The 26,768-nt window shown below is 37.7% G+C and overlaps 2 protein-coding genes across 9 annotated transcripts in view; both read right to left on the reverse strand.

The window, feature by feature from the left end:
* The window catches only part of cacna1bb (calcium channel, voltage-dependent, N type, alpha 1B subunit, b), a 103,073-nt gene extending 102,476 nt beyond the window's left edge, over positions 1-597 (reverse strand). The window contains exon 1 of the mRNA XM_043222150.1: positions 178-597. Coding sequence (XP_043078085.1) covers positions 178-238 — 61 coding nt within the window. The 5' untranslated portion in view covers positions 239-597. The remainder of the gene's footprint in view (positions 1-177) is intronic.
* Positions 598-718: 121 nt separating this feature from the next.
* ehmt1b (euchromatic histone-lysine N-methyltransferase 1b) overlaps positions 719-26,768 on the reverse strand; it is a 30,204-nt gene continuing 4,154 nt past the window's right edge. The window contains exons 1-27 of one of the 8 annotated variants that reach the window (XM_043222154.1): positions 22,185-23,013; positions 14,625-14,712; positions 13,729-14,219; positions 13,374-13,536; positions 12,095-12,228; positions 11,715-11,876; positions 11,453-11,527; positions 11,172-11,289; positions 10,943-11,080; positions 10,221-10,366; positions 9,585-9,728; positions 9,181-9,407; positions 8,878-9,057; positions 8,708-8,790; positions 8,527-8,633; positions 8,183-8,305; positions 7,953-8,054; positions 7,372-7,476; positions 7,036-7,190; positions 5,731-5,898; positions 5,483-5,627; positions 5,326-5,403; positions 4,664-4,779; positions 3,785-3,871; positions 3,550-3,628; positions 2,575-2,750; positions 719-2,430 (exon numbers count right to left, since the gene is read on the reverse strand). In XM_043222154.1, coding sequence (XP_043078089.1) covers positions 2,247-2,430; positions 2,575-2,750; positions 3,550-3,628; positions 3,785-3,871; positions 4,664-4,779; positions 5,326-5,403; positions 5,483-5,627; positions 5,731-5,898; positions 7,036-7,190; positions 7,372-7,476; positions 7,953-8,054; positions 8,183-8,305; positions 8,527-8,633; positions 8,708-8,790; positions 8,878-9,057; positions 9,181-9,407; positions 9,585-9,728; positions 10,221-10,366; positions 10,943-11,080; positions 11,172-11,289; positions 11,453-11,527; positions 11,715-11,876; positions 12,095-12,228; positions 13,374-13,536; positions 13,729-14,219; positions 14,625-14,712; positions 22,185-22,229 — 3,819 coding nt within the window. In that variant the 5' untranslated portion in view covers positions 22,230-23,013 and the 3' untranslated portion in view covers positions 719-2,246. Of the gene's footprint in view, positions 2,431-2,574; positions 2,751-3,549; positions 3,629-3,784; positions 3,872-4,663; positions 4,780-5,325; positions 5,404-5,482; positions 5,628-5,730; positions 5,899-7,035; positions 7,191-7,371; positions 7,477-7,952; positions 8,055-8,182; positions 8,306-8,526; positions 8,634-8,707; positions 8,791-8,877; positions 9,058-9,180; positions 9,408-9,584; positions 9,729-10,220; positions 10,367-10,942; positions 11,081-11,171; positions 11,290-11,452; positions 11,528-11,714; positions 11,877-12,094; positions 12,259-13,373; positions 13,537-13,728; positions 14,220-14,624; positions 14,713-15,841; positions 16,126-18,281; positions 18,432-20,425; positions 20,511-22,184; positions 23,014-26,768 lie in introns of those variants that run through there. The other 7 variants (XM_043222153.1, XM_043222151.1, XM_043222157.1 and 4 more) reach the window with 7 other exon arrangements.

The raw sequence follows: 26,768 nt of genomic DNA on the forward strand, positions 1-26,768 counted from the left end.
CATCATTCAATGTCACTAAACCTAAATGCCACTAAATGTCACTAAATCAAGTTATTGACATCAGCATCTATCACGAATAATAATAAAATAAGTGAAGATTTGACTGCGCTACAAAAAGAATAACAACCCAGTTAACGACACAGCAACCTGGAAAAACAAACCCAGTAAACATCCTACCATAGATAACAGTGGATTTTCTCTCCTTCCAGTCAGAGTTGCGCCGTGCCGATCTTATCATGGCCCCGTCTACTCGTTAACCTTGTGCCGCTCTAAGAATTTTCACAATCTGATTTCTCAGGTGTATCCACAAAGCACGATCCTCGTAATTGCGCTAACCGCTGTAACAGTGAGACATACTGAGCTTTTAAAGTTTGCAGCTGCGGAATGCGGAAAGGCGGTTTCCTGCCTCATTAGTTTAAAGCCTTTATCGGCAAATCAGAAAGTCTCAATCATCAGCTCACGGTTGACAACCAAGTAACTCGGTAATCAAGAAGAGAATATTCAAACCATTTTTAAAACTAAACAAAAATATTCTTGATAAATAATCAAAAGGCTTCCTGCTTTTCATCAAAAAAAAAATCCTTTGGACTCATTTCTGGGTTTGAAGCGTAAAAAAAAAGTGGCTTCCTGCTAAAAAATTATGAACAGACGAGCTTGTTCATTTCCGATTTGCTTCGTACTGAATGTTATTTCTGCATAAGAGTGACAGAGATGTTTCTCTTTTATTAGTAGTAAATTTATTGAAAAAGAAAAACACAACCAGTAAGATTGTGCATCATGTTTCACTGTCCAGAAATGTGTTACAGTTTTCTTTTTTCCCCCTCAGTTCGCAGTGTTTTGTATCTCTATGTCTGGATTTGCACAAAGGACATGACTACACTATCAACACTTAAAAAGACTGTAATAGTTTCACCATCAACATGAACTTATGGAACAAAATTGATACAGGCTAATCATGTCAAACTACGGTTAGAAAAAAAACAGAGGCCCAAAAAAGAAAAAAAAATACAAATGAAAAAAAAAAAAAAAGAAACACTTGCTTCTTCATCGTATTTTACAACTTGTATTCACTTAGTGAGTAATAAAAAAATAAACATAACAAAAACCTTTTTCAGCACCATTTGCGTTTTCCTACAGCTGACCGCTTTTTATTCCACCAGAGCGAAATGTTCCAGTCCTATTCCTAGAGCACGTGTCTCAAAAGCATGCTAATAGGTTCCATCATTGTGACCGAAAGTACGTACAGAAATATTTTACAGTTTTCATTTGCATTGATGGGGGTGCAAGTAATATGCATTTAATATGCAACAGCCGTGTCTATCCAGGCATGTAACATGCAGGAAATAGCCCATAGGGCTTGTTTTTAGACTCGTCCAGGATTAATTTGCACTTCGTCATTAAAATGCATTTATACTCGAGATCTGGGCTGAATGTATAAGCCAAAATATGTCCTGTTCAGAGGCCTTTTCGTGATTTTGGTAGCACTGACATGACGTCCTGCGTCTTTGAACCAATCAGAGGACAATCCTACAGCTCTCGAGTTAACACAGCCCATTGAAGGACTCAGAAAAGGCTACTGGGGAAAAAAACAAAAAAACAAAAGCGGTTGGTCGTTCAATACCTTTACATAGTTTTCTGCATATTCCACGAATGTACAAAAACTAAAATCAACAAACAGATGCATAAATGAACATCACCTGGAACTCGTTTAGGATTTGGGAATCGATCGTTCAGTTTTCGCTGAAAGTAAAACTTCGAAGAATAAAGTTCATAAAATATGACAAGAAACGACGCAGAAGTTCGAGTCGGGCAAGAGAACACATTGTGCGACAAGAATAAGGTAGTATTCAACGGAAACCTGTTTCAAAATCCATCAATTGGCTCAAACAGGTTCAATGTCGAGAGAAGAAAAAAAAAACTGAGCTCTTTTGATGATGAAGATTGTGGTCCAAAAGGGTGGCCTGTTAATAAAAAAAACATATACAAAATGTGCGTACTGAACACCTGAACAACCAGTCCAGTTGTGCACCTCTCACCTTCGAGACTTGAAACCCCTAAACCGCTTCAACCAATCAGGCCTTCAGACCACAAGAGCTAAACATGGCACTGTGGGTGTAGCATAAAGTGGCCCGGGTTGGTAACCGGAGCTGATTAGAGATAGCAGAGGTATGGCCTGTGCTGGTGATGGGAGGTGACAGGCTGGTAGAAGTAGGAGAACCGGATGTTTTATGCTAGAAGGGGGGGGCTTAGCTGGGGCTGGATGGGGTGGACGAGCTGGTATCGGGCAGAGCGCTGGGCTGCTGGTCTCCTGGAGTACTGTCTGCCTGTCTCTGGGCGATGGTGGCGGCTGAGTGCTTGCATTTGGATGAGCCACACTGGCAGCTGAACAGCTTCCCTTTTACGTCCCAGAAGTGATCGCCGTAATCAAACCTGAGAAAGAGAGAGAAATTCAAATTTTCTGTTCTAATGAAAAATAAATGAGCGTCAATGAGCGCTTTCATGAAGTGCATGATGGGCAAATAACATATGGAGTCAATCTAAATCGAGAATTAGCAAGTAAATGGATAATCAGACCCAAGTTCGTCTCCGGCACTGATGTTCTTGCAGGCGAAGAACGCGATGTGAGGAAATCTGAGGTCCTGGTGAGAGGTGAACACTCGACAGGGGAACAGATTCGGCTCACAGTGATGGTTTATGAAGCGGCTGATGTTGCCGTAGAAACGTGCATCAACGCAGTACATATCACCCACCTGCGGAAAATAAATCGAGAAGGTGTTTTGTCTGACTGAAGAAAATGGGATGTGAGATTTATTCAGCAGGGATCAAGAATAAAAACTTAAAAATCAATGATAAAAACAATGATATACAGCATTTTTGTTCCAAATGGTATTTTTTTTTATATTAAAAACATAATATTTTGAAATATTATTGCAATTTAAAATAACTCATTTCTGCTTCAATGCATCATAAATTGTAATTTATTCCTGTAATGGAAAAGCTGTTTTTTTTTTTGCAGCCAGTCTCCAGTATTACATGATCAGTGTGAAATCATTCTAATATAATAATATCTAATATCTCTTATCATGGCAGAAATTTATTTAAAACAGTATGTATTTAAAATAATAAAAAAATGTCTCTTATAATTAATTTATTGCATCCATTTGGATTTTATGCAATTAATATAAACGTAATTTGTATTAACATTACATACATACAAACTCAAAATAAATGCTTTCTATTGTAATATTTTTGAAAATGTAATTTATTCCTGTAATCAAATCAAAATGTTCAGCATCATCAGCTTATTCATAAATCAGAATAAGCACAGGAGCCCAGATTTTTTGCCAAATGTTCAACATCTGTTTTTGCAAGACTATCGAAAGCCTATAATACAATACAGCTGAATAAATCATTATTCTGTGCTGAGGAGGGTCATCTAAAGGATGTAGGTGAAATTTGCTTGTGGGCATGCAGATAATCCACTACTGACGGGAGCAGACGAGAGTGGTAATGTGATTTGGAAAGGGAGTCATTTTAAGATGGCGATACCTTACTGTCCAGACTGAAAAGATAAGAGTCATTCTCTCTAACATCTGCTTCGGCGTCCGAGATAATCTCACCCACGTATCTGTTGGGAGGAAATGAAACATTAGGGTACACTAACTTCGCAATCATATTCGTGTATACGCCTAAACAAACATCTGAACAGACGCACACAGTTAGACTGAAGCAGGAAGATATAACACAGCCTTAATGATCTTTAGAAATATCATAAGAAACTCACTCGCAAACAAACGTTCCTTGTGGGATATCCTGTAACGTTTTGACACCCCATCCCATCAACTGTGTCCTGAATAACTGCAGTCTTATCCTAAGAAATCATTTAAGATCATATAAAGAACAACAAGTATATGAGAATACCAAACAGTTACACTTATCAATTGATAAAATGTTACAAATTTGTAGTCAAATATTACAATTTTTTTATACAAAAATATATATATATATATATATATATATATATATATATATATATATATATATATATATATATATATATATATATATATATATATATATTAGTGATGTGAAATGATTTTGCTGCATACAAAATAATAAATCATATTTAAAGTTTATATTTTATCTTTACAATTTATATTATAAAATATTTAGTATATAAACAAAACCTTTCTTAAATACATGCATGTGTTTGTATTTATATATACACATAATAAATATACACAGTACAAATATGTATATAATGTAAACAAAAACGTATTTATTTTGGATGCAATTTAGTAGTTTTTAAACTGAAATATATATCTCCAGGGGCTACATAGATACACAAAAATATGAGTAGGAAAAAAAAAAATGCAAAGGAATAAATAAATAAAATAAATAAAAATAAAATAAAAAAATAAATAAATAAAATAAAAAATAAAAAAATCATGAGAGCAACTCAAGTTTATTGTCATCTTATTTTTTTTAATGAAAAACTACAACTAAGATATACATAAATCAGCAAATTTAGGAAAGAAAAAAAATCAATATTTACCATACTGATGTCACATTTTAAGACGTGTTAATATCGTCTAATCTGACAGCTGTTGATGAATATATTGAAGGGATTCAATCATCTAGGATGCATGTGAAAGTGAGGTACCTCAGTCCGTTCTGTACCACACGGTTCTTGCAGGTTCTCCAGCAGGAGCAGGCATGGTTGCACTCAAATATAAGAGGTGGCTCCTCATTGCAGAACTCAGGCAGCAGACGGCTCTCCTGACGCCATAAACACAAAGCATTTGAACTCTAATACTAAAAAGCACATTGCAACAAAATTTTTTAAAAAACAAGTCACTATTGCTCTGCGTTTATAAGTTTGCATAAGGCAGTGTTATGCAGATCCTAGAGTGTTTTGGATGGTTTCTTGGTTGGTACATATTTACTTTGTAATATTATTGCTCACAGATAATGCTCAGGTGACCTATTATATTGTTAATATATAATGCTCAGGTTGCCTATTATATATCTGCTTACAATTAACAAACACCTACCTCTAAGTGTGAACATTAGTAATAGCGAATATTTGATTTAGCAACATTAATAATTTTACTTAGACACATCTCTACACTGTCTTGTACTTAGACAGTTCCACCTCTAGGTGGAGATGTTTGCCAAATCAAAAGATATTAATAACAGGATAGAGTTAGTAATTGATGTAACTCTACTTCAGAATGACCAAAATAGACAGAATTGACATATATAACACACCTAACAGCTTAGTTATTAGTTTATAAGGATGGAAGTGCTCAGAAATGGACTTACTTTATCATACCAGCAGCGCAGGCTGAGTTGGCCACACATGCAGCTAGCCGAGGAGCAATCGTCTTTACAGACGCAATACTACGGAATGAAACGTTTAAACGTTTAATCAAGGAGATTTAAAAACTGTTGCAATAAAAACTAAACTTTGCTTGTTTACCTGCAAGTGGGTGATATTTTTGTCAATGTTCATCGGAGACGTCACACAGCTATCAGGGACATATTTGTAGTTATCAGGACAGGGTTCGCTATCCACTGCATTCACACATGGGATGGGGACTTTCTCGTAGCCTCTGGCGATGTCCCTAAACGCAATTACAGAGTAATTGATAGTCTTAGTTCTGATGCAGATGAACAGTTCAATATTGTGATCTAGAGGACAGTGAGATATGAATTAAGCGGATCAACCTGTTAAGAAGCTTCTCTACTGGGTCAGCCTGACTGCTGTTAGCTTCTTTTTGCTTTTTGCTGGCTTGAAGGGCGTTCCAAACCTTCGAGTTCTGGCTGCAGCACTCCATGGGCGACTCTCCCTCTTTGTTTTTGAGGCTTATGTCAGCACCCCGTGACAGAAACAAGCTATAAAAGAGGCATTCTTGAAGGTTACAACAAACATAACTTTAAAAAAATTACTAGTAGTTAGTTGTGATATGGTCACAATTATACGGTCATATTATTTAACGGTAACGATATATAGCACAATATAATAATATCTCATAATATGATATAATAATATCTCATAATATAATATAATAATATAATATATCAATATAATATCTACATTTTTGATACCAAAGAAATTTCAGAATTCTTGTCACCATTGTCAATCACAAAACACTATTACTAAATAAATAAAAAAGTGAAGACTCAGTGAAGACAAAACTGATTATTACTGTTTATTACAAGCAGCAGGACAAGAAAATCACTATAGTAGAATAACAAATGCTATATACATTGATTATAAAGTAATAAAATGTATAAAAATAGTGTATATTTGTCACTGTGTAGCTTAAATATATATTTCTTATTGAATTTGATGATTCAGTCAAATGTAATGTAAGTCTCTCTTTTGAGGTTTGATTAAAATGAAATGACAGACAGCTGAAATATTAGACTGCTGTCACTTTAAGAGCTGCCCATTTCCAATACACTGTTACACGTTTTCTTTCTCAGCTGTTTGCTTTCACTTAAGACCTAACTTATGTTAACTAACCCACTTCTATAACTATACTACTTTCCAAAATAAAATTGTGTCTTAAACACAATTTCATCCTCAGTTTAAAGACTTTGTTTTGGTGGGCCTCAAACAAACCAACTAATGAAGAAAAGTGCATTTGTAATCCATCTTCTCCTGTTGCAATATTCCATTCAGAACTCCAACCAATCACTGTAACCGTCTGCCAACAGATCAATAATAAAATTTGTCCAGGAAATGATGAGAGCAATCCTTCACTGCTAGCGTCCAGCTCCAATAAATCTACACGACATTGATCCAGTCACCAATAAAAAAATGCAGCTTTAAGCTGATTAGGATCTACACAAGCACCTGATTAGACTGCAGGACATCGGATATGGCTGTAATCCTGCAGTACAATCATCTTCTAGGATGATGGCTCAGATGTCTCTAAGTTGTAAATAAGCCTAGCTCACTACAGTTCTGAGAGACTGAAAGGAAGTTTACTAATCAATCAGTCTGGATCGATAAAACCTACTCACTTCACACAGTCGAGCCGGCTCTCTCGTGACGCTATGTGCAACGGCGAGTCTCCGTGGATGTTGACTGCATTGAGATCACACTTGGCATCTAGCAGGATCTCAGCTATCTCCACACAGCCAGAGAATGCTGCCCAGTGCAGACAGATATTTTCCTCCTAGAATCAAATTTGACAATTGTAATAGGTCAGATACACTGCATTTTCAACAGTCCTAGGCATCTAAACCTATGTGAGAACTGAAATTAGGACAGAAAGTAGAAAAGTACAAAATATTCTAATGCTGAAGATGTAATTTTGTTATATTGATATATAAAAATACAAAACACAGCACACAGACCTTGTCTCGGATGTTGATATCAGCTCCTTTGCAAAGCAAGAGTTTTACTTGGTCTATATGTTTGTACTCAGTAGCCCAAATCATGGCTGTCCAACCTCCATCATCCTGGAACAAGAAATGAAAATCCACATGTCAATCTTTTTGACTCCAATGGCACCTATTGATACTTGAACAATGTATATGCATTACAAAAATGCCCATGGCATTTTAAGACTTTATTAATCTGCATTGCTTTTCCAAGTCTAGAAACCATTTTAAGTTAAGGGTTTATTTTTTTTTTAAGTTATCTTGAGGTCCTCTAGTTAGGAACTTCTGGTATATACCTTAAATCGTTAAATAATGATAAAAAAAAATAGGAGTACATCATCAATATGCCTTGTAATCTTTGAGAAACTCATTACAAGAATTAGTAGGAGTAGCTCTCAGTAGAACGGAGGACTATTGGTGCAGTTGTTTGGTGAAATTCCTAAAGGTATGTCTGGCAGAGAGTAAATGATTCAAACGGTGGAAATCCCCAAAAACACCATCTCACATTCTCAATATATTTTTACAAATGTTAACTGTAAAAGAAGGTCCAAAACCTGGCAGTTAATATCTACAATTCCTGTAGACAGCAAATGCTGAACAATGCCGAAATGCCCAGCCTTAGCAGCAAGATGGAGACATGATGAACCCTCAACATCCTGAAAAGAAAAGGAAATAGGATGTGATCAGTCTTCAAACAGAGTAAATGTTCCTCAAAAAGAATTTGATTACAAAATGTTGTAGTAAACAGAGAGGCTTATCAACTCTCTTGCTCGTGGCTGCTGACCTTGTGAGAGACGATGGCTCCAGCCCTCAGAAGGTAGCGTACTGTGTCAAGATGATCGTTCTCACAGGCCTCCATCAGGGGCGTTCGCTGGTCCTCATCACACATGTCAAGGTTTGCGCCAGCCTGAAGAATAAGAAATACAATTAACGACAACATCAAAGTTAAACTAGGCATGACACATGTAAAGTCAAAATTTTATGTTGAAATGAGACCTGAGGAGTATTAGAGTTCTCCATTGTGTTTCAAAGAAGAAATAAAGTCATACAGGGTTGACGTATTTTTAAGAAAATTATGAATTTTTATCTGTGGGTGAGTAATACTAGTTCACTAGCATTTGCCCTCACCTGCACCAGCATATGGCAGACTTCCTGATGACCTGCTTCAGCTGCTACATGGAGCGGTGTGCGTTTGTTTTGACTCTCCATTTTAAAGTTAGGGTCTATCCCATCCACTGAGAGTGAAAAAGAAGGTTTCCAGCACAGAGCAGACAACCACGAATAAGACAAATTTATTCCTCTCTCTTACCCAACATCAGTAGGACCTTCTGGAGCTCTCCTTGTTTGGCAGAAATATACAGCTGTTTTGGATGAAATCGAAGTTTCTTGGGTCTTGGAGAAGAAACAAAGAGTTGATAATGTTCATAAAGGTACTATGATTAACATGACTTAATCAAGGGTACTAATTGGTTTTCTTACTTTTCAGCATCTAGAGCCAGCAGGACACTTTCCAGAGTTTCTTTAGGTGGAAGTCCAGTTCCAAATCCAGCTCCAACAGGCCCAGTTTTCGAGCCCAAAGGAGAAACAGATGTGTCCTGTGTAGGTCTGGGTAAGGTGCTATCTGCTTTGCCCTCTCCAAGAATAGAGAGCCGAGTGGACCTTTCATAACCAGCAAAACAATTAAAATCCAAAAGTTGAAGAAACAAACAAAACAAAAATCATACAAGAATGCAGATCCAGAATGTCCAACCTACGTATTTCAATGAAACAGCTTGCACATACCCTCCAGTGGTGGTGTCCGCTTTGCCCTCTGAGGTGCTGGGTGTGCAGGGGCCATGAGTGAGAGGCACAGTTGACGTCGTATCAGCCTTGGCAATTGTAACCTCTTTAGCCTTGCTGACCTCTTCTCCACAGTGTGGACAAAAGCTCTGACCGTTGAGCACCGAGGCACATGCTCGATGGAACCGGTGGGAGATGTTCACCTCTGGCTGACACTCCATGAAGACACCCTACACGACGGCCACATGAAATACCTTTGATTGTTTTGCTCAAATGTGGCTGAAGTAAAAACTCTGGAGCTTTTCAGACACATGCACTCAGTCAAGAATTTCTTGGCCAATGGCTTGTCATGCTGAAACCCAATCAAAGACCTAAAAACGAGCGCTTGGGTAAAGCCAAAGACTCACGGCTCTGCAAAAGAAGCCACAGCCTGGGCAGCACTGATGTTTGACCATGCCCGTGCGATGGTCCTCACATAGAACCAGCAGTTGGACAGAGTTTGAAGGCCTCATCATCTCGTGCTTCAGCACTGCACTCTGACAACGGCTCAGCTAGCCCCAGAACAACAGGGAACCAATTAGAATAGAGTTCAGAACCTCGACTTTTAAAAAGAATAAAATAAACGTGTACTGAAGCATGAAACAAGACATTACAGAAAAAAAAGATGCCAAGTATTCAGAGGTTAGATGAATCCTAGGACCTTCTGTACTGAAGCGAATTATTCACCTCATACCATTCCAAAAATCGGTAGCCATATTCAAATGGTATATAGCAGGTGTTCTTAACTCTGGCCTTCAAGGTCCAGTTTTCTGCAGAGTTTAGCTCAAACCACAATCAAACACTCTTGAACAAGCTAATAAAAATCTTCAGGATTACTAGAAAGGCAGGTGAGCTGGATCGAAAAAAAGTGAGGACCTCGAGATCTCAAAGACTTCAAGGGCCAGAGTTGAGTACCCATGGTATATAGCGAGATGATGTATTCCTGAAAATGCAATCACTGTCACCATCATTGTTCTTCATATTCACAAGGGCAACCATCTCACCTGACCGTCAATGCTCTCAGTCGCCATACACTTCCTGTCCGCAAGCGTAAGAATCTCTCGGCTCTTGGGCATCTCCATTCGACAGCTGCAAAGGGGCAGTTCCTGCACCATGTCAGCATCTGTGCTCTCTACTGACCCTGAAACAGCTGAGAAACACCATCTGTAAGACTCTAATAATCATGAAAAAGCTGAAAGGCCATCATTTTGGAAACACAGTTATCAGGAAATCAATGTTTTTTTACAATGAGAAGTATATAGATGATAAACATTGCACAGATAGCACAAACTGCTTCAGAATTACTCTTCAATAGACACATGACCACCAGGGGGCACCATATCAGTTGAGTCTTGATGACTCATTTTATCCAAGATGGAGGCCACCACAAAGTCCTTGCAATAATCAAGCTCTGAACTTTACACAAATGCGTTTTTGAAAATGCTGAGCTCGAAACCAATCAAATGGAATAGTCTATGACACAAATATAATTTGTAACCAGACAAGGCAGCCAATTTCAACTAACAGAAAGTCTTTTTATTTTAAGAAATTAACAAATTGCAGCTTGAAAAGAGGGCACATTTATGTACCATTTAACCAGAAACAGACTTCCCTTCCTCATAAAGCCAAAAAAAGCAAACTATTGTTTTCCTTTACACAATCATAGTTAAATAGCAAAGCATATATTACTACTACTCAACCAGTATGCTAAAGGAATTAATTTCACCTGTATTCTGAGATGTCAGTAAGGCTTCCTGTGCCACTAGGTTGAGAGAGTCTAGTGGGACTTCTTTATACTCTTTCCTGTTTTCAGAAGGGGCTGATGGTGAGCACTGGCTCTCAGATTGAGACTGAGACTCCATTCCTGGAGATATATAAATGAAACTCATTTACAGCTGAGTTGTTGCCCTACAGCAGATATTTGAGGAAAGCATGGGTTTTAACATTTACTGTACCTGAAAGTCCTTCTGTTTTCGCTTTCAATTTCCTCTTGCGTTTTCTGGATGGCCGGAGCCAGGCGTGGTCCCCCTTGACTTTCTTTTTCCATTTCTTTTTTAAACTGGACTCTGAACTCTGAGGAGGACAGAAGTAACTTATAGTCCACAAAAGTACAATTTTAGAATCCTCAAATCAAATCTGTGAAACTAACTGGTGTCAAAGCATTTTGTCTAAATGACTCTTGGTTATATTGTGTTTTCTGATACTCTGTATTAGATTTGATCTGTTTGAGACTTACCAAGTCTGATTCATCCCCTTCCTCTTCACCTTCGCCCTCTGGTGACTCCTCAGACTCCTGTTCTTCTTCAAGAGGCTTTTGAATGAAAAATTAACAAATAAACAGTTTTATGTAATGTAGATGCTACTCAACTTGTTCAAAGATTCAGTGAACAAATCGTTTGGCAGAAAGAAATCCTGGAAATAAATGACAAAGATGGAAGGAAAACAATGGACTAGACCATTTTTCCTTTGGCTCATCAGCTTTGTTGTCCAATTCCCACCTGAGAAACTGAAGCTATCTTAGGTCCTTCCTGAGAGGCTTTGGCTCCATCTTCTCTGACCAGCTCCTCATCCTCCTCTGTGTCTTCTCCTTCTTCTGACTCTTCTTCATCGGACTCATTTTCAATTCTCTCACCATTCACATGAACAGATTCCTTCGACATCTGCAAGGCCAAGGAATAAAAAGGCTTGCATTAGATGTCTACATTTTTGGCTTTCAGAAGTACAGAAAGAGTCAACCAATCGACAAAGCAAAAATATTTAGATAGTATCACTTATGGTCAAAACTGCTACTAGTAACTACTCAAAGATTATTTTCACAACACAAAATAAAAGGTGGTTTTCACTCTTTAGGTGTTTATCTAGAGGGCTGAACTCTGACCTGAGGGTTAGGTTGAGACTGGGACATGCGCTGAAACATCTCCAGAACTGTGCGTTGTTTCAAGACTTTATTTTTCTTCTTGGGCACAAGACTGTAAGTACCCATCTTTCTTTTCTTCTTCCTTGACACGGCTGCTACTGAGGGAGAGACAGGTCTGGGTTCAACTGTCAATGCATAAAGAGAAAATTCTGGTATACAGGCCTGTTTTCAAGCACTTTCTGTGATTTCTATGAAAAACTGTAAAACAATTTGTACTTGAACCATAAAGTCAATATAATTGATGAACATGCTGCCATTGCTGCCAATTTTGTCATAAACAGTACATCAGCAAACACAAAATGTAAGCTAATTACAGTTTTACAAAAACACTTCCATTTGTCCACTATTTTTCAGGCCGAAATAAATGTTGCAGAGTTTAAATTTACAAAGATAGTTTGTAAACATAATACATAATCTGGCAGTGCTGAAAATACTTATACACAGTCGTGCCAAAAATATTAGAACACCATTTCCAGACAGATCTGAAAATATTAAGCTTTTGTAATAACCAAAACATGATTTAATTTCATCATGTTCATGAAACATGCAGATGGTTGCTCTGAGCGCAACAAATATATCCTATTGTTTTTTTTTAATCCACTTTTAACTTTAATATTTGGCATATCCATCTTTTGCAGAAATTAAAGCAGCACATCCTCTAACATGTGTGCCAATATATTTTCTGAAAACTTCAACACTAATGTTATCCCATGCATTCAACAACTCCAGCCAAATAATAAAGAGTAAAGCTTTAATGAGACTTAGGTCTGAACCTTGAGGTGTCAGTCCATAATTTTTAATGTTACAAAAGATTCCTTGAAATCACAGCTAGTTCCAGCAATAGTATGTTTATGGGTATCGTAATGGCCAATTAAACAAAAACAACTGAAACCTCTTAAATATGCCAAGTGTTCTAAGAATTTTGGCCACCACTGTATACTGCATACTTCATTTTTATTTTATTACACTAAACAAGCACATTGACTTGCTAAAAATTTGATTCATATTAAATTATAACATGACTTAAAAAATAAATGGTGGAAATTATCACAATGAATTATCCAACCACCAATATAAATCAATCCAGTACAGATAAATAAAAACATATTTAATAACAATTTATTGTTTTATCAGAATACAATATATATAATAGTATATAATGTAAATGGAATACCACATCAAAACAGCATGAGAATAATCAGTTTTGTTGGATGCAATGAAAGGTAATACGGTGTATAACCTGTTTGTGGCTTGGCTGGTGTGGTGTTCAGTACAGATGTGGCGTCAGTTTGGCTTTGAGGTAGCTGATTCTGGATTGGAGATGGCTGAGGCTGCACTGTCTCTGGTTTGCCCAGACTGTCATCTTTCACCACGACTGGCTCCTTATTTTCCCTATTCAAAAGCTGAAGGAGGAACAAAAATGCGATTATATGTATCCATGACCATGATTCATAAGCAGCTCCAAAAAAAAAAAAAAAAAAAAAAAAAAACACACCAAAAAACGGCATTGTGGGATGTTCAGTGCTAAATGCACAGCCGTCATGACTAGTGCTGCTGATGTAGAAGAATGTTTTATTGCGGTAGATCCACATTACCTTTAGTGTCTGGTTTGAGGCCGGCCTTGACATAGTTTTGCGTGCGCGGTGTATCGTTGGCGGAGGTGTATTCGATACTCTGCCGTTTTTAGTCTCTGTGTCTGCTCGTCTCTCTATTGGGCTCGGTCCTGGGCTTGCAGCACTGTTTGAAGAACCCTGATCAGGGGGTCGAAATGTAGAAGCTGAAGTTGGCGAGCTTTTAGTCCCATGCCCCAATGTGGAACCCCCTACGGGGGACCAGTTAGTCCTATGTGGGGTCGACACTGTGTCTTCCTGCTGTTTGTTTAGAATATATCCATTACTGCCAACTCTAGAGCCGTGGGGCGGCTCAGTCTCGGATAGTCCATTCTCCATGGTTGAGGATCGGGCTGGTGACCTTGAGGAGAGGTTCTGTTCAGTTCTCTTTGTGTCCATGTTTTCATAGGTCCCATTCAGCTCATTGGCCTCTTTGAGAGGGCTGGCTTGCCCGTTCGAGTGATCTTCATCTCCTCCTATAAGACATAAAATAACAGAAAATGTTATGGGATTGTTTCAGGTTCAAAGCACAACCTATCATTAAAAATAAAGAAAATTGCACATAGAGTAAAAGTAAGCTACTTACAATTGAATTAACCAGTGCCAGAGGCCTGAGACAATTTTTTTAAGTAATGCGTTTTAATTTTTTTTAAACTAATAAATTCATACTTCTGGAAAATAATCATCCTTGTTTATATGGCACATGTAGATATAATATTTAAAATATAAAAAATAAATAAATAGAACGTAAAAATTAATAAAATTGAATTTTGCAATAAACAAAAAAATAATTAAACTAAAGAAGTCAATGTGTGTTAAGATGTGCCTATCAAGATTGAAAATGTCGCCCTCAACATAATAAAAATACATTTAGCATTTACCCTCTTCTTGATCACTGCGAGACTCCTTTGTCCCCTCGGACTTCATGGTTTCCCTCTTGCCTGAATTCCCATTGGCCAAACTGGAGGGCTGAAAACAAGCACAGAGTAGAAGTGTTTCAAAAACATATGTAATACTGTGTGAAATGTGTATCAAAGTAGTAACCAATAATATGTCTCAATAGTAAGAGAGGAGAGCTATAAAAGCCATAAACCCAACTGCTGAAACTTTGCAATGCCCAAGCCAGGCAGGAATAACCCGTCTAAAACAATTAAAGCGGTAATGAGAATGAAAGCGAATCAAATTAGAGTTTGGATCGAAATTAAATGACCCACTGTTTCTAAAAATAGCAGATAATCATTATGGCCACTAGCAACAAAACACAAACACAAAAAAAAAAAAAAAAAAAAAAAAACACGGAGGCACCCCTTGGGAATGTGAGAGGCTTATCCCAAAGGTTCGGTCTGAACAACATCTGAATAACAAGAGCTTTGATTGGCTAGGATTTAAGCTGTCAATCACTCCTGAGTCAAGGTAATATTTTCAAAGGATTCAATATCTCCCAATGCTTTAATCCTCGAATGGTTTCAGCAAAAGTCTTTCTATGGGTTCATTACACCTAAAAACTCCATCCAACAATCAAAATGACCAGACCCAATAATATCATGACATTTCCAACAACAACACGAGAAAATGAACAGGAAGAGCAAACACAGTAGACAATGAGGCCGAACATGCACTTGATCCCTAATTGCACACTATTTTTCCTCTTTTTTTTTAAAGTTCTGTTTGAATTGGTCAATTTCGTTTTTGGCTACTGGTCCCCTGGAAGTAGACAGCACGATCCAAAGCCTATGTGGAACACCTCTCCTGCTACAGTAAGTGAAACAAACCACTGGCAACAATTCCCTGTTTAAGCAAGAAAGAAACTGAAAAAAATGTGTCAACATCATCATGCTGGTACTAACAGATATGCCACATCCTCGAGAATTAACGAAATCACAAGAAAACGCAACTCTAGAAAGATTGTCCGATGTCCAAAGGTCTCGTTCCTTAAGACAATGTCCTACAGGACTCCCATACAGTCGTACAGAGCAGATCAAGCTCACGTAGGCCTGGGAAGTCACCTGAGATCATGTGTAATCCTTTGAGCTACCACTCAAATTGTTACTACATCCCAATCAGCCTGGAGAAACCTGCAATAATGTCAGGTGATCACCTGCATCAAGGATCCCGGCTTCACACAACTTGCTTGTCATTGAAGAAACATGTTTAAAATAAACTCTTGATAGGGAAGAAACAGCAAGGCATGAGGTGATGAGATAGACTTGTTGATTTTTTTTGTCTGGAAGCAAAGACAGACGTCCTCGAGCCATCCAACTGAAGTGGTGCATCCAGCCTCACTCACATACCAGCCTCCAACTACTGGAGTGAATCTCTGCGGCCAGACTCAGAAAGGAAGAGGTAGGTCACAGGGTGCAGTAATTACAAGCAAATCCAAGCTTTCTCCCACCGTTTGTCCCCTCCCCCACCCCAGCCCCGATCCCCAGACCTCATCTGATTGGCAGACACACTGGCTGCCTTCCGTTGCACAGCCAGAAAATGTCTGCCGCTCGTTGGAGCTGCTCTTGCAACAAAGGAGGTCGTGTGGCTTTCTGTTCCTCTCTCTCACCACAAGGGGAGCCACTTCATAATAAGAGTCCCCCCATTCCCTGCCCAAACCAGGCAAGTTCTGCCCCACTGACACTGCAAAGACCCCCATCACACCTTATCAAATCAGACCAACAGATTGTGGGTAACCTCTGAGGTCTGCCATGGTGGGATCATTCTGTTTTACCAGCATTCAGCTGCATCTACTCATACCTTGGATTAGTACAAAACATCTTTCTTTTGAGTGCAGCATCGTCTAAGCAAATCCTTGATCTAGAGCTGTGTTTCCCAACCATTTTGTTCTCTGTGCCTCAACTGCCCCATCGATCTGCATGTGCACTCTTTGTATACTGGCATGCAATTAGCACCAAAGGTCAATTTATACAAATAAAACACACTGGCTTTTGTGAAAAAAATGAACTGACATTCCTAACATTTCTGTTTAAAGTCACGATGTTTGTTTAATAGGTTTAATACAGTGAAATCTTTCAGGTGTCCCATAGAACCTGATTAAGTACCCCTGTTTTGGATCACTGGTTTATATGGCTTCAAAAAATAGTTTAGACCATTAGTTTCCTTATCTTAAAAAAAAAAAAAAAAAAAAAAAAAAAAACACATGCTTAAAGCAAAAGAGAAAACAGCTGATGAGACATTCTTGGCACATAAAAAGGGTCTCCTTAAAAGAAATAGTTGCACAAAATAACTCCCATGTTAGCTTACAAAGATAAATGGTTTTAAATATCCAACAGTACATAAGAGTCTGTATTATCTGGACTGACACAGTTTAGTGGGCCTCAAAGGTAAACTAATAACAACAGACTAGCCAATTAGCTAGGTTGACTAGAGTATCCCATTTTTTCTTATTTTCTTCTTAGCTTCCATATTTAATAAGCCTGCTATTTCTAAGCTGTTAAGATAGTTTGTATGGGAAAAGTTCTCTTAAGTAAAACTGCTGACAGAGTAGAGTGATTAAAATGACCTCTCACTCAATCTCCCCCTGTCATTTCATGACATAGCATGTTGTTTTATTGGACAACTGGGAGAAATGCATTCAGCCACAAACAATAACAGTGTACACTAGCTTTAAATGTTAAAGGGAACGGTAAAACTGTTCAAAAGGCAAGAATATGAACAAATGCAAATCTGCAGTTGATTTCAAGAATCTGGTACCATCACCATGTTGCACAAGTTCACAGATGCTCTGACCCAACAACCACAGCTAGAATATCCCAATCTATTGGCATTTCTAGCATGCATAGCTGTTTTCAGTGCAACCATTCACAGTTTCATAGGAAGTACAGCTAGGCACATGCATGATCAAAAATGATCAACAGTCAATAAAGCTGCATTTCCCATCATTTTCCATTCACAGAACCTTGCAAAATCATGTCAAGCTCTTTTATGCCATCAATATACTGTAAACCGTCACTCTGAGCATTGCTTCCAGTGATCTTTTCATCGCCAAAACATTTTTCAAACAAATCAGCTGAAATGGATCCCAGATATCAGCTCCCACATTCCTCTCATTGAGAGAAAAAGCATTTGACTGCGATTATCCAGTTGTTTCCCTGGATCTCCCCCTACAGGCCAAAGAGGGAATATGCTCAGTAGAGGAAAGAGGAGGGAAGGGCCTTCTGCTCCTTTCCACCATGTTGTAACCACAGTGTTTACTGATACGACGAGCCAGACAGGGAATGTTTTCCACGGAATATGGCGTACTGGACTGGGATTTGGCTTAACTGGGGATAGCAGACCAACACATCTAAAGTTTATATAATAAAAAAAAAAAATAACTAAATCAAGATATTATATGATAACTGAATGTAAACTGGATGCCAAATAACTCTATTTTAAGCTGCTTAATATTATGCATGCACATATAAGACTATACTAATGTTTTTTTTTTTAAAAAAAGAAAAATTCTTTGCCATTATCTCGACATCACTCCATGATGTAATTTTCCTCTTAAATAAATATCTGCTACAATACAGAAGACTAAATCAGCTTACCATTTTATTAAAGCTGGGTGGGATGTAGTTTTTCCTGAATAGGTCCCAAAATGACCTATTTTGGTGTCTATGGAGAGTGCAAACGCAGCATTACTTTTCAACCACCAATAAACAGGTTTTTCCATTCCACATGCATACGATCAGCTTCTTAGGTATCTGCTAAGAATTAATCAGCTACCCGGTGGGATTTTTAAGTCTTGACTTCATTAATCTGAGCTGTGGATTCTGAAGTAAACGGTGACTGGTCTTTGTATCATGCCTTTTGGCGGCAGAGATCAAAGTGCAAACAACAAAACCCCATAAGGATTTTGTTGACCTCACCTTTCTAATAGTTTCAACACACACTGCATGCCGTGAGCGCAAGAAGAGAGTGTAATATGAGAGTGCTAAAAAATGATTCATTTCGGCTTAATATCCAACTACGCTTACAACCAAACGTCAGACGGTACGGTGTGTCAGCCTCGGCTGTGACTCATGCATGAATACCAATCAATGAGGACATCAAAATTCAAGCCAAGGCAGAGGGCAATGTGACCAGTCCATTCAAAAGCAATAAATACGCTAAACAAGACGTAAAACCATGTGACAATACAAACTATTTACACCAAACAATGAAGCCAAAATGCATATAGCATGAATCTCGACAACTCTGTTAAACTGTGTTTGGTCAGTTCATTTGGAGGTATAAAAATGCCAGGAAATAAGAAGATCGGAAAAAACAGGCCTCATTTTTTAAGTCTTGCAGCAAAAACTAACTAAACTGTGTCATCAATCTTGTCACGGAGCCTGTTTCTCTCGTTAAAGCCTCTCTGCCATTGGACAGTTTCAAATAGTTCTCTCAGGAAACATACAAAAAATATGTTTTCAGATTTACTGTAGTCTAGTCTCCTCACATTGGCAGCCTCTCAACAGGCCTGGACCTGCAAATTATTTCTTTCTCAACAATGTGTCTATATTTGGAAATAGCTTACTACCAACCACATCACTCTTACATTTCTGAAGTACATGGTACTATGCATACTGTGAAAATTGTTAAATTACTTACAATATTTGGCAAAGAAACACAACAGAAGACAAAATAAGAAACATTGTATCTCAATGAAATTGCCATTTTCAACATCCATTTTTGTTTTGAATGCCAAAAATGTAAACAAATTCAGATTAAAATGCTAAGTAGTCACATAATAAAAAAAAATTTGTATGACACTAGCTTCATTAAAACGGTGTATTAAATCTGACAATGTAGCCAACAAAAGTGGTTTCCAATGCTATTTAAAAGTCGGCATACAGCAGAAGCTGTGATCGTCTATCAGTGATCTAAATCCAAGTGAAAAAATTCTTAGGAAAAAAAAAAGGATTCGATCTTGTTCCCTTCATTGAACTGTTGGAGATACCTCGTTGGAGAACAGATTACGATGGCACAAGAATTAAAAAAAACAGTCAAGAGAACAGATAAATCATTTGCAATAAAAAAAATTCTTAAATTTCATGGTGGCTTTGTTAAAGAAAAACAAATAGGTTGTAGGATGCTTGCTAGGTCTTCACTCTTTCAAGCCATCTAAAATTCTCCAGAATCAGATCAATGAAGACGTCAAAACGAAGCAGAATGAGCAAAAACAAACTAAAGAAAGGTCCAGGACATCAAAACAGATAACACTGAACCACCACTTGCTTGCTGCCCAGTATTCAGAAACCACTCCTCTTCCTTTGCTTTATATTTTTCTAAAGATTTGTGCCAACAGAAGCAGTAACCATCTGACCACAGATGCTATTAATCCCCAGGATTTTTTTTCAAGACTTCAAACGTTGACTCAGACCTCTGTGAAGGAAGGAAAAGCCACTGTTGAAGGCTTCAAGCTCAAACGGATTTTGACACTGCGTGCTCTTGTTTCAGCTGAGAGGGCCGTTGACTACAGTACTGGCTGAAAGCTTAAGAGGTAGCCTGGGTGCCATATTTCAGTCATTTCTCAGAGCCTTCTTCTCCTCTGAACATCAATGGATTGAATGTGAATGGTGAGATGAGTAAGTGATAACAAAACACAAGGAATCAAGATGACGAGTCTCAAATGATGAACATTAAGAACTAGCATAATGAAGAACCCAAGCACTTAATCACTGAAGGTGTTCCTCCATTGGTTTCATACCTGCTTTCACGATGGCCTCCGTTGAGGGAGAAAGAGCTTCGAGCTGACTGCTCCTCTTTTCTTTTCTCCTCCCGCATTCAAGCATTCAACCGGCTTGTTGATCATGTGACCTAGAGGCTCCCTCTGTCGGTCGTGCTAGCTAAAGCTCACACTGAGCATGCTCAGTCAGTTCAAATTTCAATTTTTTTTCTCCTGAGAGCAGGGCAACAACGAATTCAGGCAGCCATTTCATTGCTGGAAAGCAGGAAAGGTATGGTGAAGCTACAGAAACATGAAGCTCTGCTGTACCACAGGAACCAGAAGCAAGACGGTGTTATCCTTAATCTGCTGTCATCTCTCAAGAGGTCTTTATCTCTTTGGAGTCCCTTAGTAGGGCACGTATGTCACAAGAGACACAAGGCCAGGAGAAACCAGTGGCAAAAACATTACTTAGTGTTGATATTCAAATCAAAGCTTTTTGAAAACAAGCTGCTTGGTGCATTTGTATATTTATAAGATGCAGAAATCAGTATGCTTTATATGGGTTGGTGGTCCAGTAGGAAAATGCTAACATAAGCTATAATGAAAAATAAAGAAGATCGGATGCAGTGTTTATGAATCAGCTACAATTTCTCTGCAATCAAAACTGAAATCACATTATTGTGCACAGGGTTGTGTACTGGAGGCCATGAAGGTAAACTGAATCCATCAAAAAAGCATATTTCACAGATGCAGTTTCAACAGTACAATCAGGGTATATTTCAATAATTTAGTAATCACAAGGAAACAGACTAGCTCAAGACAAATCTACTTAAACAGTGGTTCTTCATTTCATTATTTCCAATTATATTAATGTATTTCTAAAAAACAACAGATCTTCACAGCCTTATCTTCAAGGCATAAAATCAAGTCTATATCTAAAATTTTTTCAGAGCAATACAAAGCGGGTGGCCTACACAGTTCATATAGAATAGCTCTGTAACGTGTAGATCTAGTGCTCTCATACTAACCAGTGATAGTGATAACAAAATCTTAGGGTATACATAGCTATTCGTTTGCTCTGAATTGTTCCATAGTCCTAATGTATGTAAGACAGATGCAATACAGGGTGAATGCTCTACAAGCTAAATTTTGCAATAATGAAAAAGATCTTAAGTATGAAATTCCTTTTGATTTTGCAATAATCATTTCTCAACACACGTTAACCCAGTCTTGCAAACCTGGCAGGGGCAGAAACGTTTCTAGATTTTCGTTCTGCCAAAACACTGCACTACTGACAACACCACAAAACAGAACTTCGGCTGAACCCTGCATACTAGGAGTTTCATTCAGCCATTTTGTAGTCACCTCATACCACTGACACAGAAAGTCAGAGAAACCGATTTCCCAGAAGCTGTGATCATACTGAAGGCCCTCAAGAATTTTTTTTTTTTTTTTTAAAGAGCGACAATGTATTTTCATATCTTCCAGCTGGGAAACGGCTAAGATCTTCTATGCTTTCCTGGTTTTCTAAAGCACAGTGCAAGAAAACAGTGAGAGGGAAGGAGGGAGAGTTACAAACAAAAAGAAAAGAGAGCGAGAGTGAGGCTATTCATGACTCATTTGGATGGCCTATCGTTTCTTTCTCCTGAATCTACAGCTTACTATCACCCCATTACAAAAGAAATGGCAATATAAAACAAACACACAGATGCTGAATTATGCTTTGAGAATATAAATCCAGATGGCTCCAGGCATGCAAACGAGCTTTTTACAAATGCAGAGGGATCCTAGTATTCACCTCAAAGGAATCTACAACAGCACCAGCCAGCAAAACCAAGCTCATTGCCAGCAAGAGCAGCAGCGGTCTATGTTTTGCACTGCTGATTATAGGTCAGCACTCGGGTATCAGGAAAAGCATCAAGGATTGCCTGCATAATCGGCTCGATTTGCTTGGCTGCTCATGTTTATCCCATTTGCAAGTTCTTCTTTTCTGCCATTAAAGGCAACTGCAAAAACGTAGCAAACCATCTAGCAATGCCAATAACGTTCTTGTTTAAAATTTGACAGGAGCTTGTGTTGCATTTGAGATACTGCAGGCATTTCTTGAATTAGTGAATTAAATTTATCTTTTAAATAGGTGTAAATAGAAAATTTGTGGTTATTCTTTCATGAAGATGAAGAGGCGTGGTAGGCCAATTAAGGTTTCGGGGTACAGCTACACCCCAAAAAAATCCTTCCAAAGGAAAACATTCGGAGGTCAGAATTGGGATGAGCACAGGACCAAGTCTTGCGAAACTGAGATTGCCAAAAGTTCCTGTCCAACTTCAAGCAGGCCCGCTCTTCAGATCCTTGAACCTGTGCTTTAACCAGTTTATCAGAAAGAAGACAGATCAAATGAAATCCAAAAAAAGAAAAACTCATTTCCAAGCAGCAAAACTGTGGATTTTTTTGAGTACCGACTCCATTTCTTTCAAAAAAACCTACAGCAAACCAGTTGCGAGCAGCTATCTGGAAATACTTGTTCCTTTGACCACAAAAGCAAAAATGGAGATGGAAATAATCCTGCTTCATCAAAGGTCAAATCCTCCAGCAACAAGGCAGTACCTGCCTTAAGCAGTGGTCTTCATTCATGGGGGAGGAGGAAACAAATTTACACTCTCCAAACGACTAGCTATCTTCCCACACATGCACCGTCCCTGAGCACAGGTCACATGACCAGCTCTCTGTAAAAAGCTCTGACATGGCCCACACTGAGCATGCTCAGATGGAGCTCTACTGTTCTTCACGAAGAAGGAAGAGCAGAAAAAAACAACACTGCAGCCATTTCATGGAACGGGCTCTAGCTACAATCAATGGGCTCTTTGGTGTGTTTAATGCTGTTATTGTTGCTCAATCTCATACCCTTGTGATTTTTCGAAGGTTTCTGACTAGAATAAGAAGCAATACATTAACAGCACATTTTGGAATGTGCATATTTATCAATGTTTCATTGGGTTTTAAAGTGTCAAACGTGTGCATTTACACATTACAAACATGAATCATTAAACAACTTTGTTTCCTGCAACATAAAAAAATGACAATTTCAAGCCATGTTGATTGGATTTAGGCAAAACGCATCCTTGAGCCGAAATGAAACTATTTTTTAAAAATGCAAAAGGTAACTGTCTGAATCATTTGTTTCTTAAAATTGGTTTCACATATCTAATATTTTTATCCATCTGCTTTGAAATTTTAATGTCAACATGAATTTTTAATTAGAGATCATTACAACACACACTATCTGGAAATGATTATGATCAACTGTATATGAAAACCACTTAAAATAATCACTCAATATGTTCTCTAGCAGGGACCGTTGTCTAATGTAGTTCCTTTTGATTTCCCAAAGCGAGTGGCTTGAGTAGAGTTACAAAATAAAACATGAAGTCTTAACAATAAGCAAACCATAAATTAACAAAATAAATGAATAATTATAATTTCTTAAGCCTAAAATCAGTAACCAAAAAAAGAGGTCCTCTGACACCACATTTTGACTGTGCAATGTTTGTTTCTTGCACACAATATGCATAAGCTACATCATGACTAGGTTTGCCACTTTTCGCAAACAAAACCTAGCCAATCGCTACTCAAAATTTGTCCAATTGCATTTCAAGGTGAAAGATCGCTGGTAAAAATAGCATCCCAGGGGGTAAAACATGCATCTTTCAACCCGCAGAAACAGTGTTAAAGTAGCCCAACTTGACCAACAAAAATAAAACTAGTAGGGCACTATGATTTCTGCAATGATGGAAACGTCGACGGAATCATGAAATACAGTTATTAAAATGGAATTTACTGTGTAACATGGAACACTATGGAATTTGAAAAATTCTAAAGTAGACTGTAGACTGAGTGATACGATTCTGTGAATATGGGGGGGGGCTTAACACTGTTTTCAACTAAAAATGTAACTTAACATTTTATATTTTTCTTGAACTTGATACCATTATCATAAGTTGCGACAATAAGTATTTGTGAAAAGTCATGCATATTAATACATACATATTATGTGATCAATGAAAGTCTATTGGCATGTGCAAATTTCTTTACAAAGTGACATCGCCATCTATTGACCTGACATGCATAATACAACGTTTTAGTTGAAAAAGAGTGAAGACAGACAAGACGATAGCAAAAAACTTAGAAGAGAACAGTTTTTTTTAAACATTTGTTTCTTATATTTTTGGTTTTACAGTATTTACTGATTTTCATTTATTTCAATGTTTTTGGGACATCAAGTAGGTTGTATCTCCAAGCTGTCTTATTCGTTTTGCTTGTTTCTCATTTATTTGGTGCATTTCTATTCATTTTCTTAATAAAAGTTCCATGTGCTACATTGTATTTGAATTCAAACCAAGCAGTTGACGTAGAATTACCGCTAATTTGAAAGCAAAAAGTAAAACGGGCACAGCCCTTGTGAGCAATTTAAAAGCAAAGAAAAGCAAATAAAGAGGGAAACTTAAATTAAAAAAACAACTAAAAACAAATTGCTTGATGCCGTATTGCTGCTTATTTAGAAGTGAAAGTAAAATATAAATTGTAAAAATTATTTTTACTGTACTTTTATTACTGCTAAATAACTTTTACAAGCTATTTAAAACGGAAAGAAAGTGAAGAAAACAGGTAAGAGGCCTTTATCTGCAAGCTTGTGAAAAAAATAGATTTTGCTCCCTATATGACGTAGAAAGTGAATCATCTTATAATATTAACACCTATGGCACTATGACCCATGCTTCACAACGTGTGTGCTAAGAAAACCGGTGAGATAGACATGATAATCAAAACCAAGCAGATGTTTTTTTAGCTGAGTTTTTGAGGCATGAGCTATAAAGGCACAGACCTATGCTGGAAAATGGGGGGAGGAGCAGCAGCTCATTTGCATTTAAAGAGACACCAAAACGGTGTGTTTCTGTGTCCACTGTCATTTTCAAATTGATATAATAAATGATCTGTGGGATATTCTGAGTTGAAATTGAACGGACAAATTCTAGGGACAAAGAACTTATATTACCTACACATTGTAAAAATGGGCATAACAGGTCCCCTTTAAAGCTTTTTTAACTCTATTGAAAAGACATCCTTTGAGTATTAAAAATGAACCAAATCAATAAAAATGGAATGCAGAAACATTACATTTGGAAGAAAAATACATGTGAAAAATTTGAATATGAAATTCTGAACAACATACCAAGCTCAATTATCCAATTTATATATATTTTTAAAGATTTTCAGAATGCATCGCAATTCCTCTGGAATCAATTCTGAGCCTAGATTTCAACAGCAAAAGGCGCTTGTAGAGTCATGTAATTTCTAGCCTCGCATAGCCAGACCTTAATACTGATGTTTCAGGGTGTGGAAAAGTTGTCACAATAACAGATCAGTGTGTATAACATTCCGTAAACATGTATTTTAAAGACACTATGCTGCAAACTTTGTACTTTTGAAAATCGAGCGTTTTGGTTGACATATAAGCACTTGTGAAGGAGTTTGGTGTCATGGCATCTTTATTTCTTTGTCCCCCACAAATCCTATGCAATTCAACCAATACGAATTCGCAACACCTGAAGTGTTTCCAGATAAGTGCGTCACCTCAGCTCAAAATGCTTTTATGAAAAAAAAAAACAAAGGGAGTTTACAGTGGGCTGTGTTTACATTAAACACAGCCCATTGTAAAATCTATTGTAATATGCTTCAACCTTTTCGACTTGTAAGAATGATTACTTTAGGCTCAAGTGTGTGCGAAAGTATTTGGAAACAAGCAGAATGTGACTGTTTCTAAAGCATGCAATGCTATCTGATGTTCAAAATTAAGCTCAGAATCAATCCCCGAAGAAATGCGATGCACTCGGGAAATCTCAGAAATGGTACAGAATCATTTTTCTATTTGCAATGCATGTATTGTAACCACACATTTAGTAAGACTGGGATTAATTACATTTACCTTAACAACAAAAAGTCTCCATTTTGTCTTTTTTTAAATGCAGAAAATACAATGAGGGAATACAATTTAATAAATTTGTTTCATGATTTTCAGTTGTATAAACGGGCAAAAGATGTTGATGTACAAGCCCACGTCTCTCAACCTGAGAGTTAACAGCCCCAGTGACTTCCTGTTAAGTTAATGATCCTGCTGATACTTAGACAGCATGTTTGAGATCACCACTGGCAGTTGGTTGGGAGGGATCTTGTGGTTGTGGCTATGACCAGTGAACTCCTACTTATTCCAAACAGACTCACAATGAATTAAATAAGTTATTTTTGTTGTTTTAGATTTATCCATCTCTAAACAATACAAAACTCACAGATTGTGGTTGCCACGTGGGTGGTAACTGACCACAAACAA

This window comes from Puntigrus tetrazona, chromosome 21 (genome assembly GCF_018831695.1).
Source record: "Puntigrus tetrazona isolate hp1 chromosome 21, ASM1883169v1, whole genome shotgun sequence".
In the NCBI taxonomy this organism is placed as follows: domain Eukaryota; kingdom Metazoa; phylum Chordata; class Actinopteri; order Cypriniformes; family Cyprinidae; genus Puntigrus; species Puntigrus tetrazona.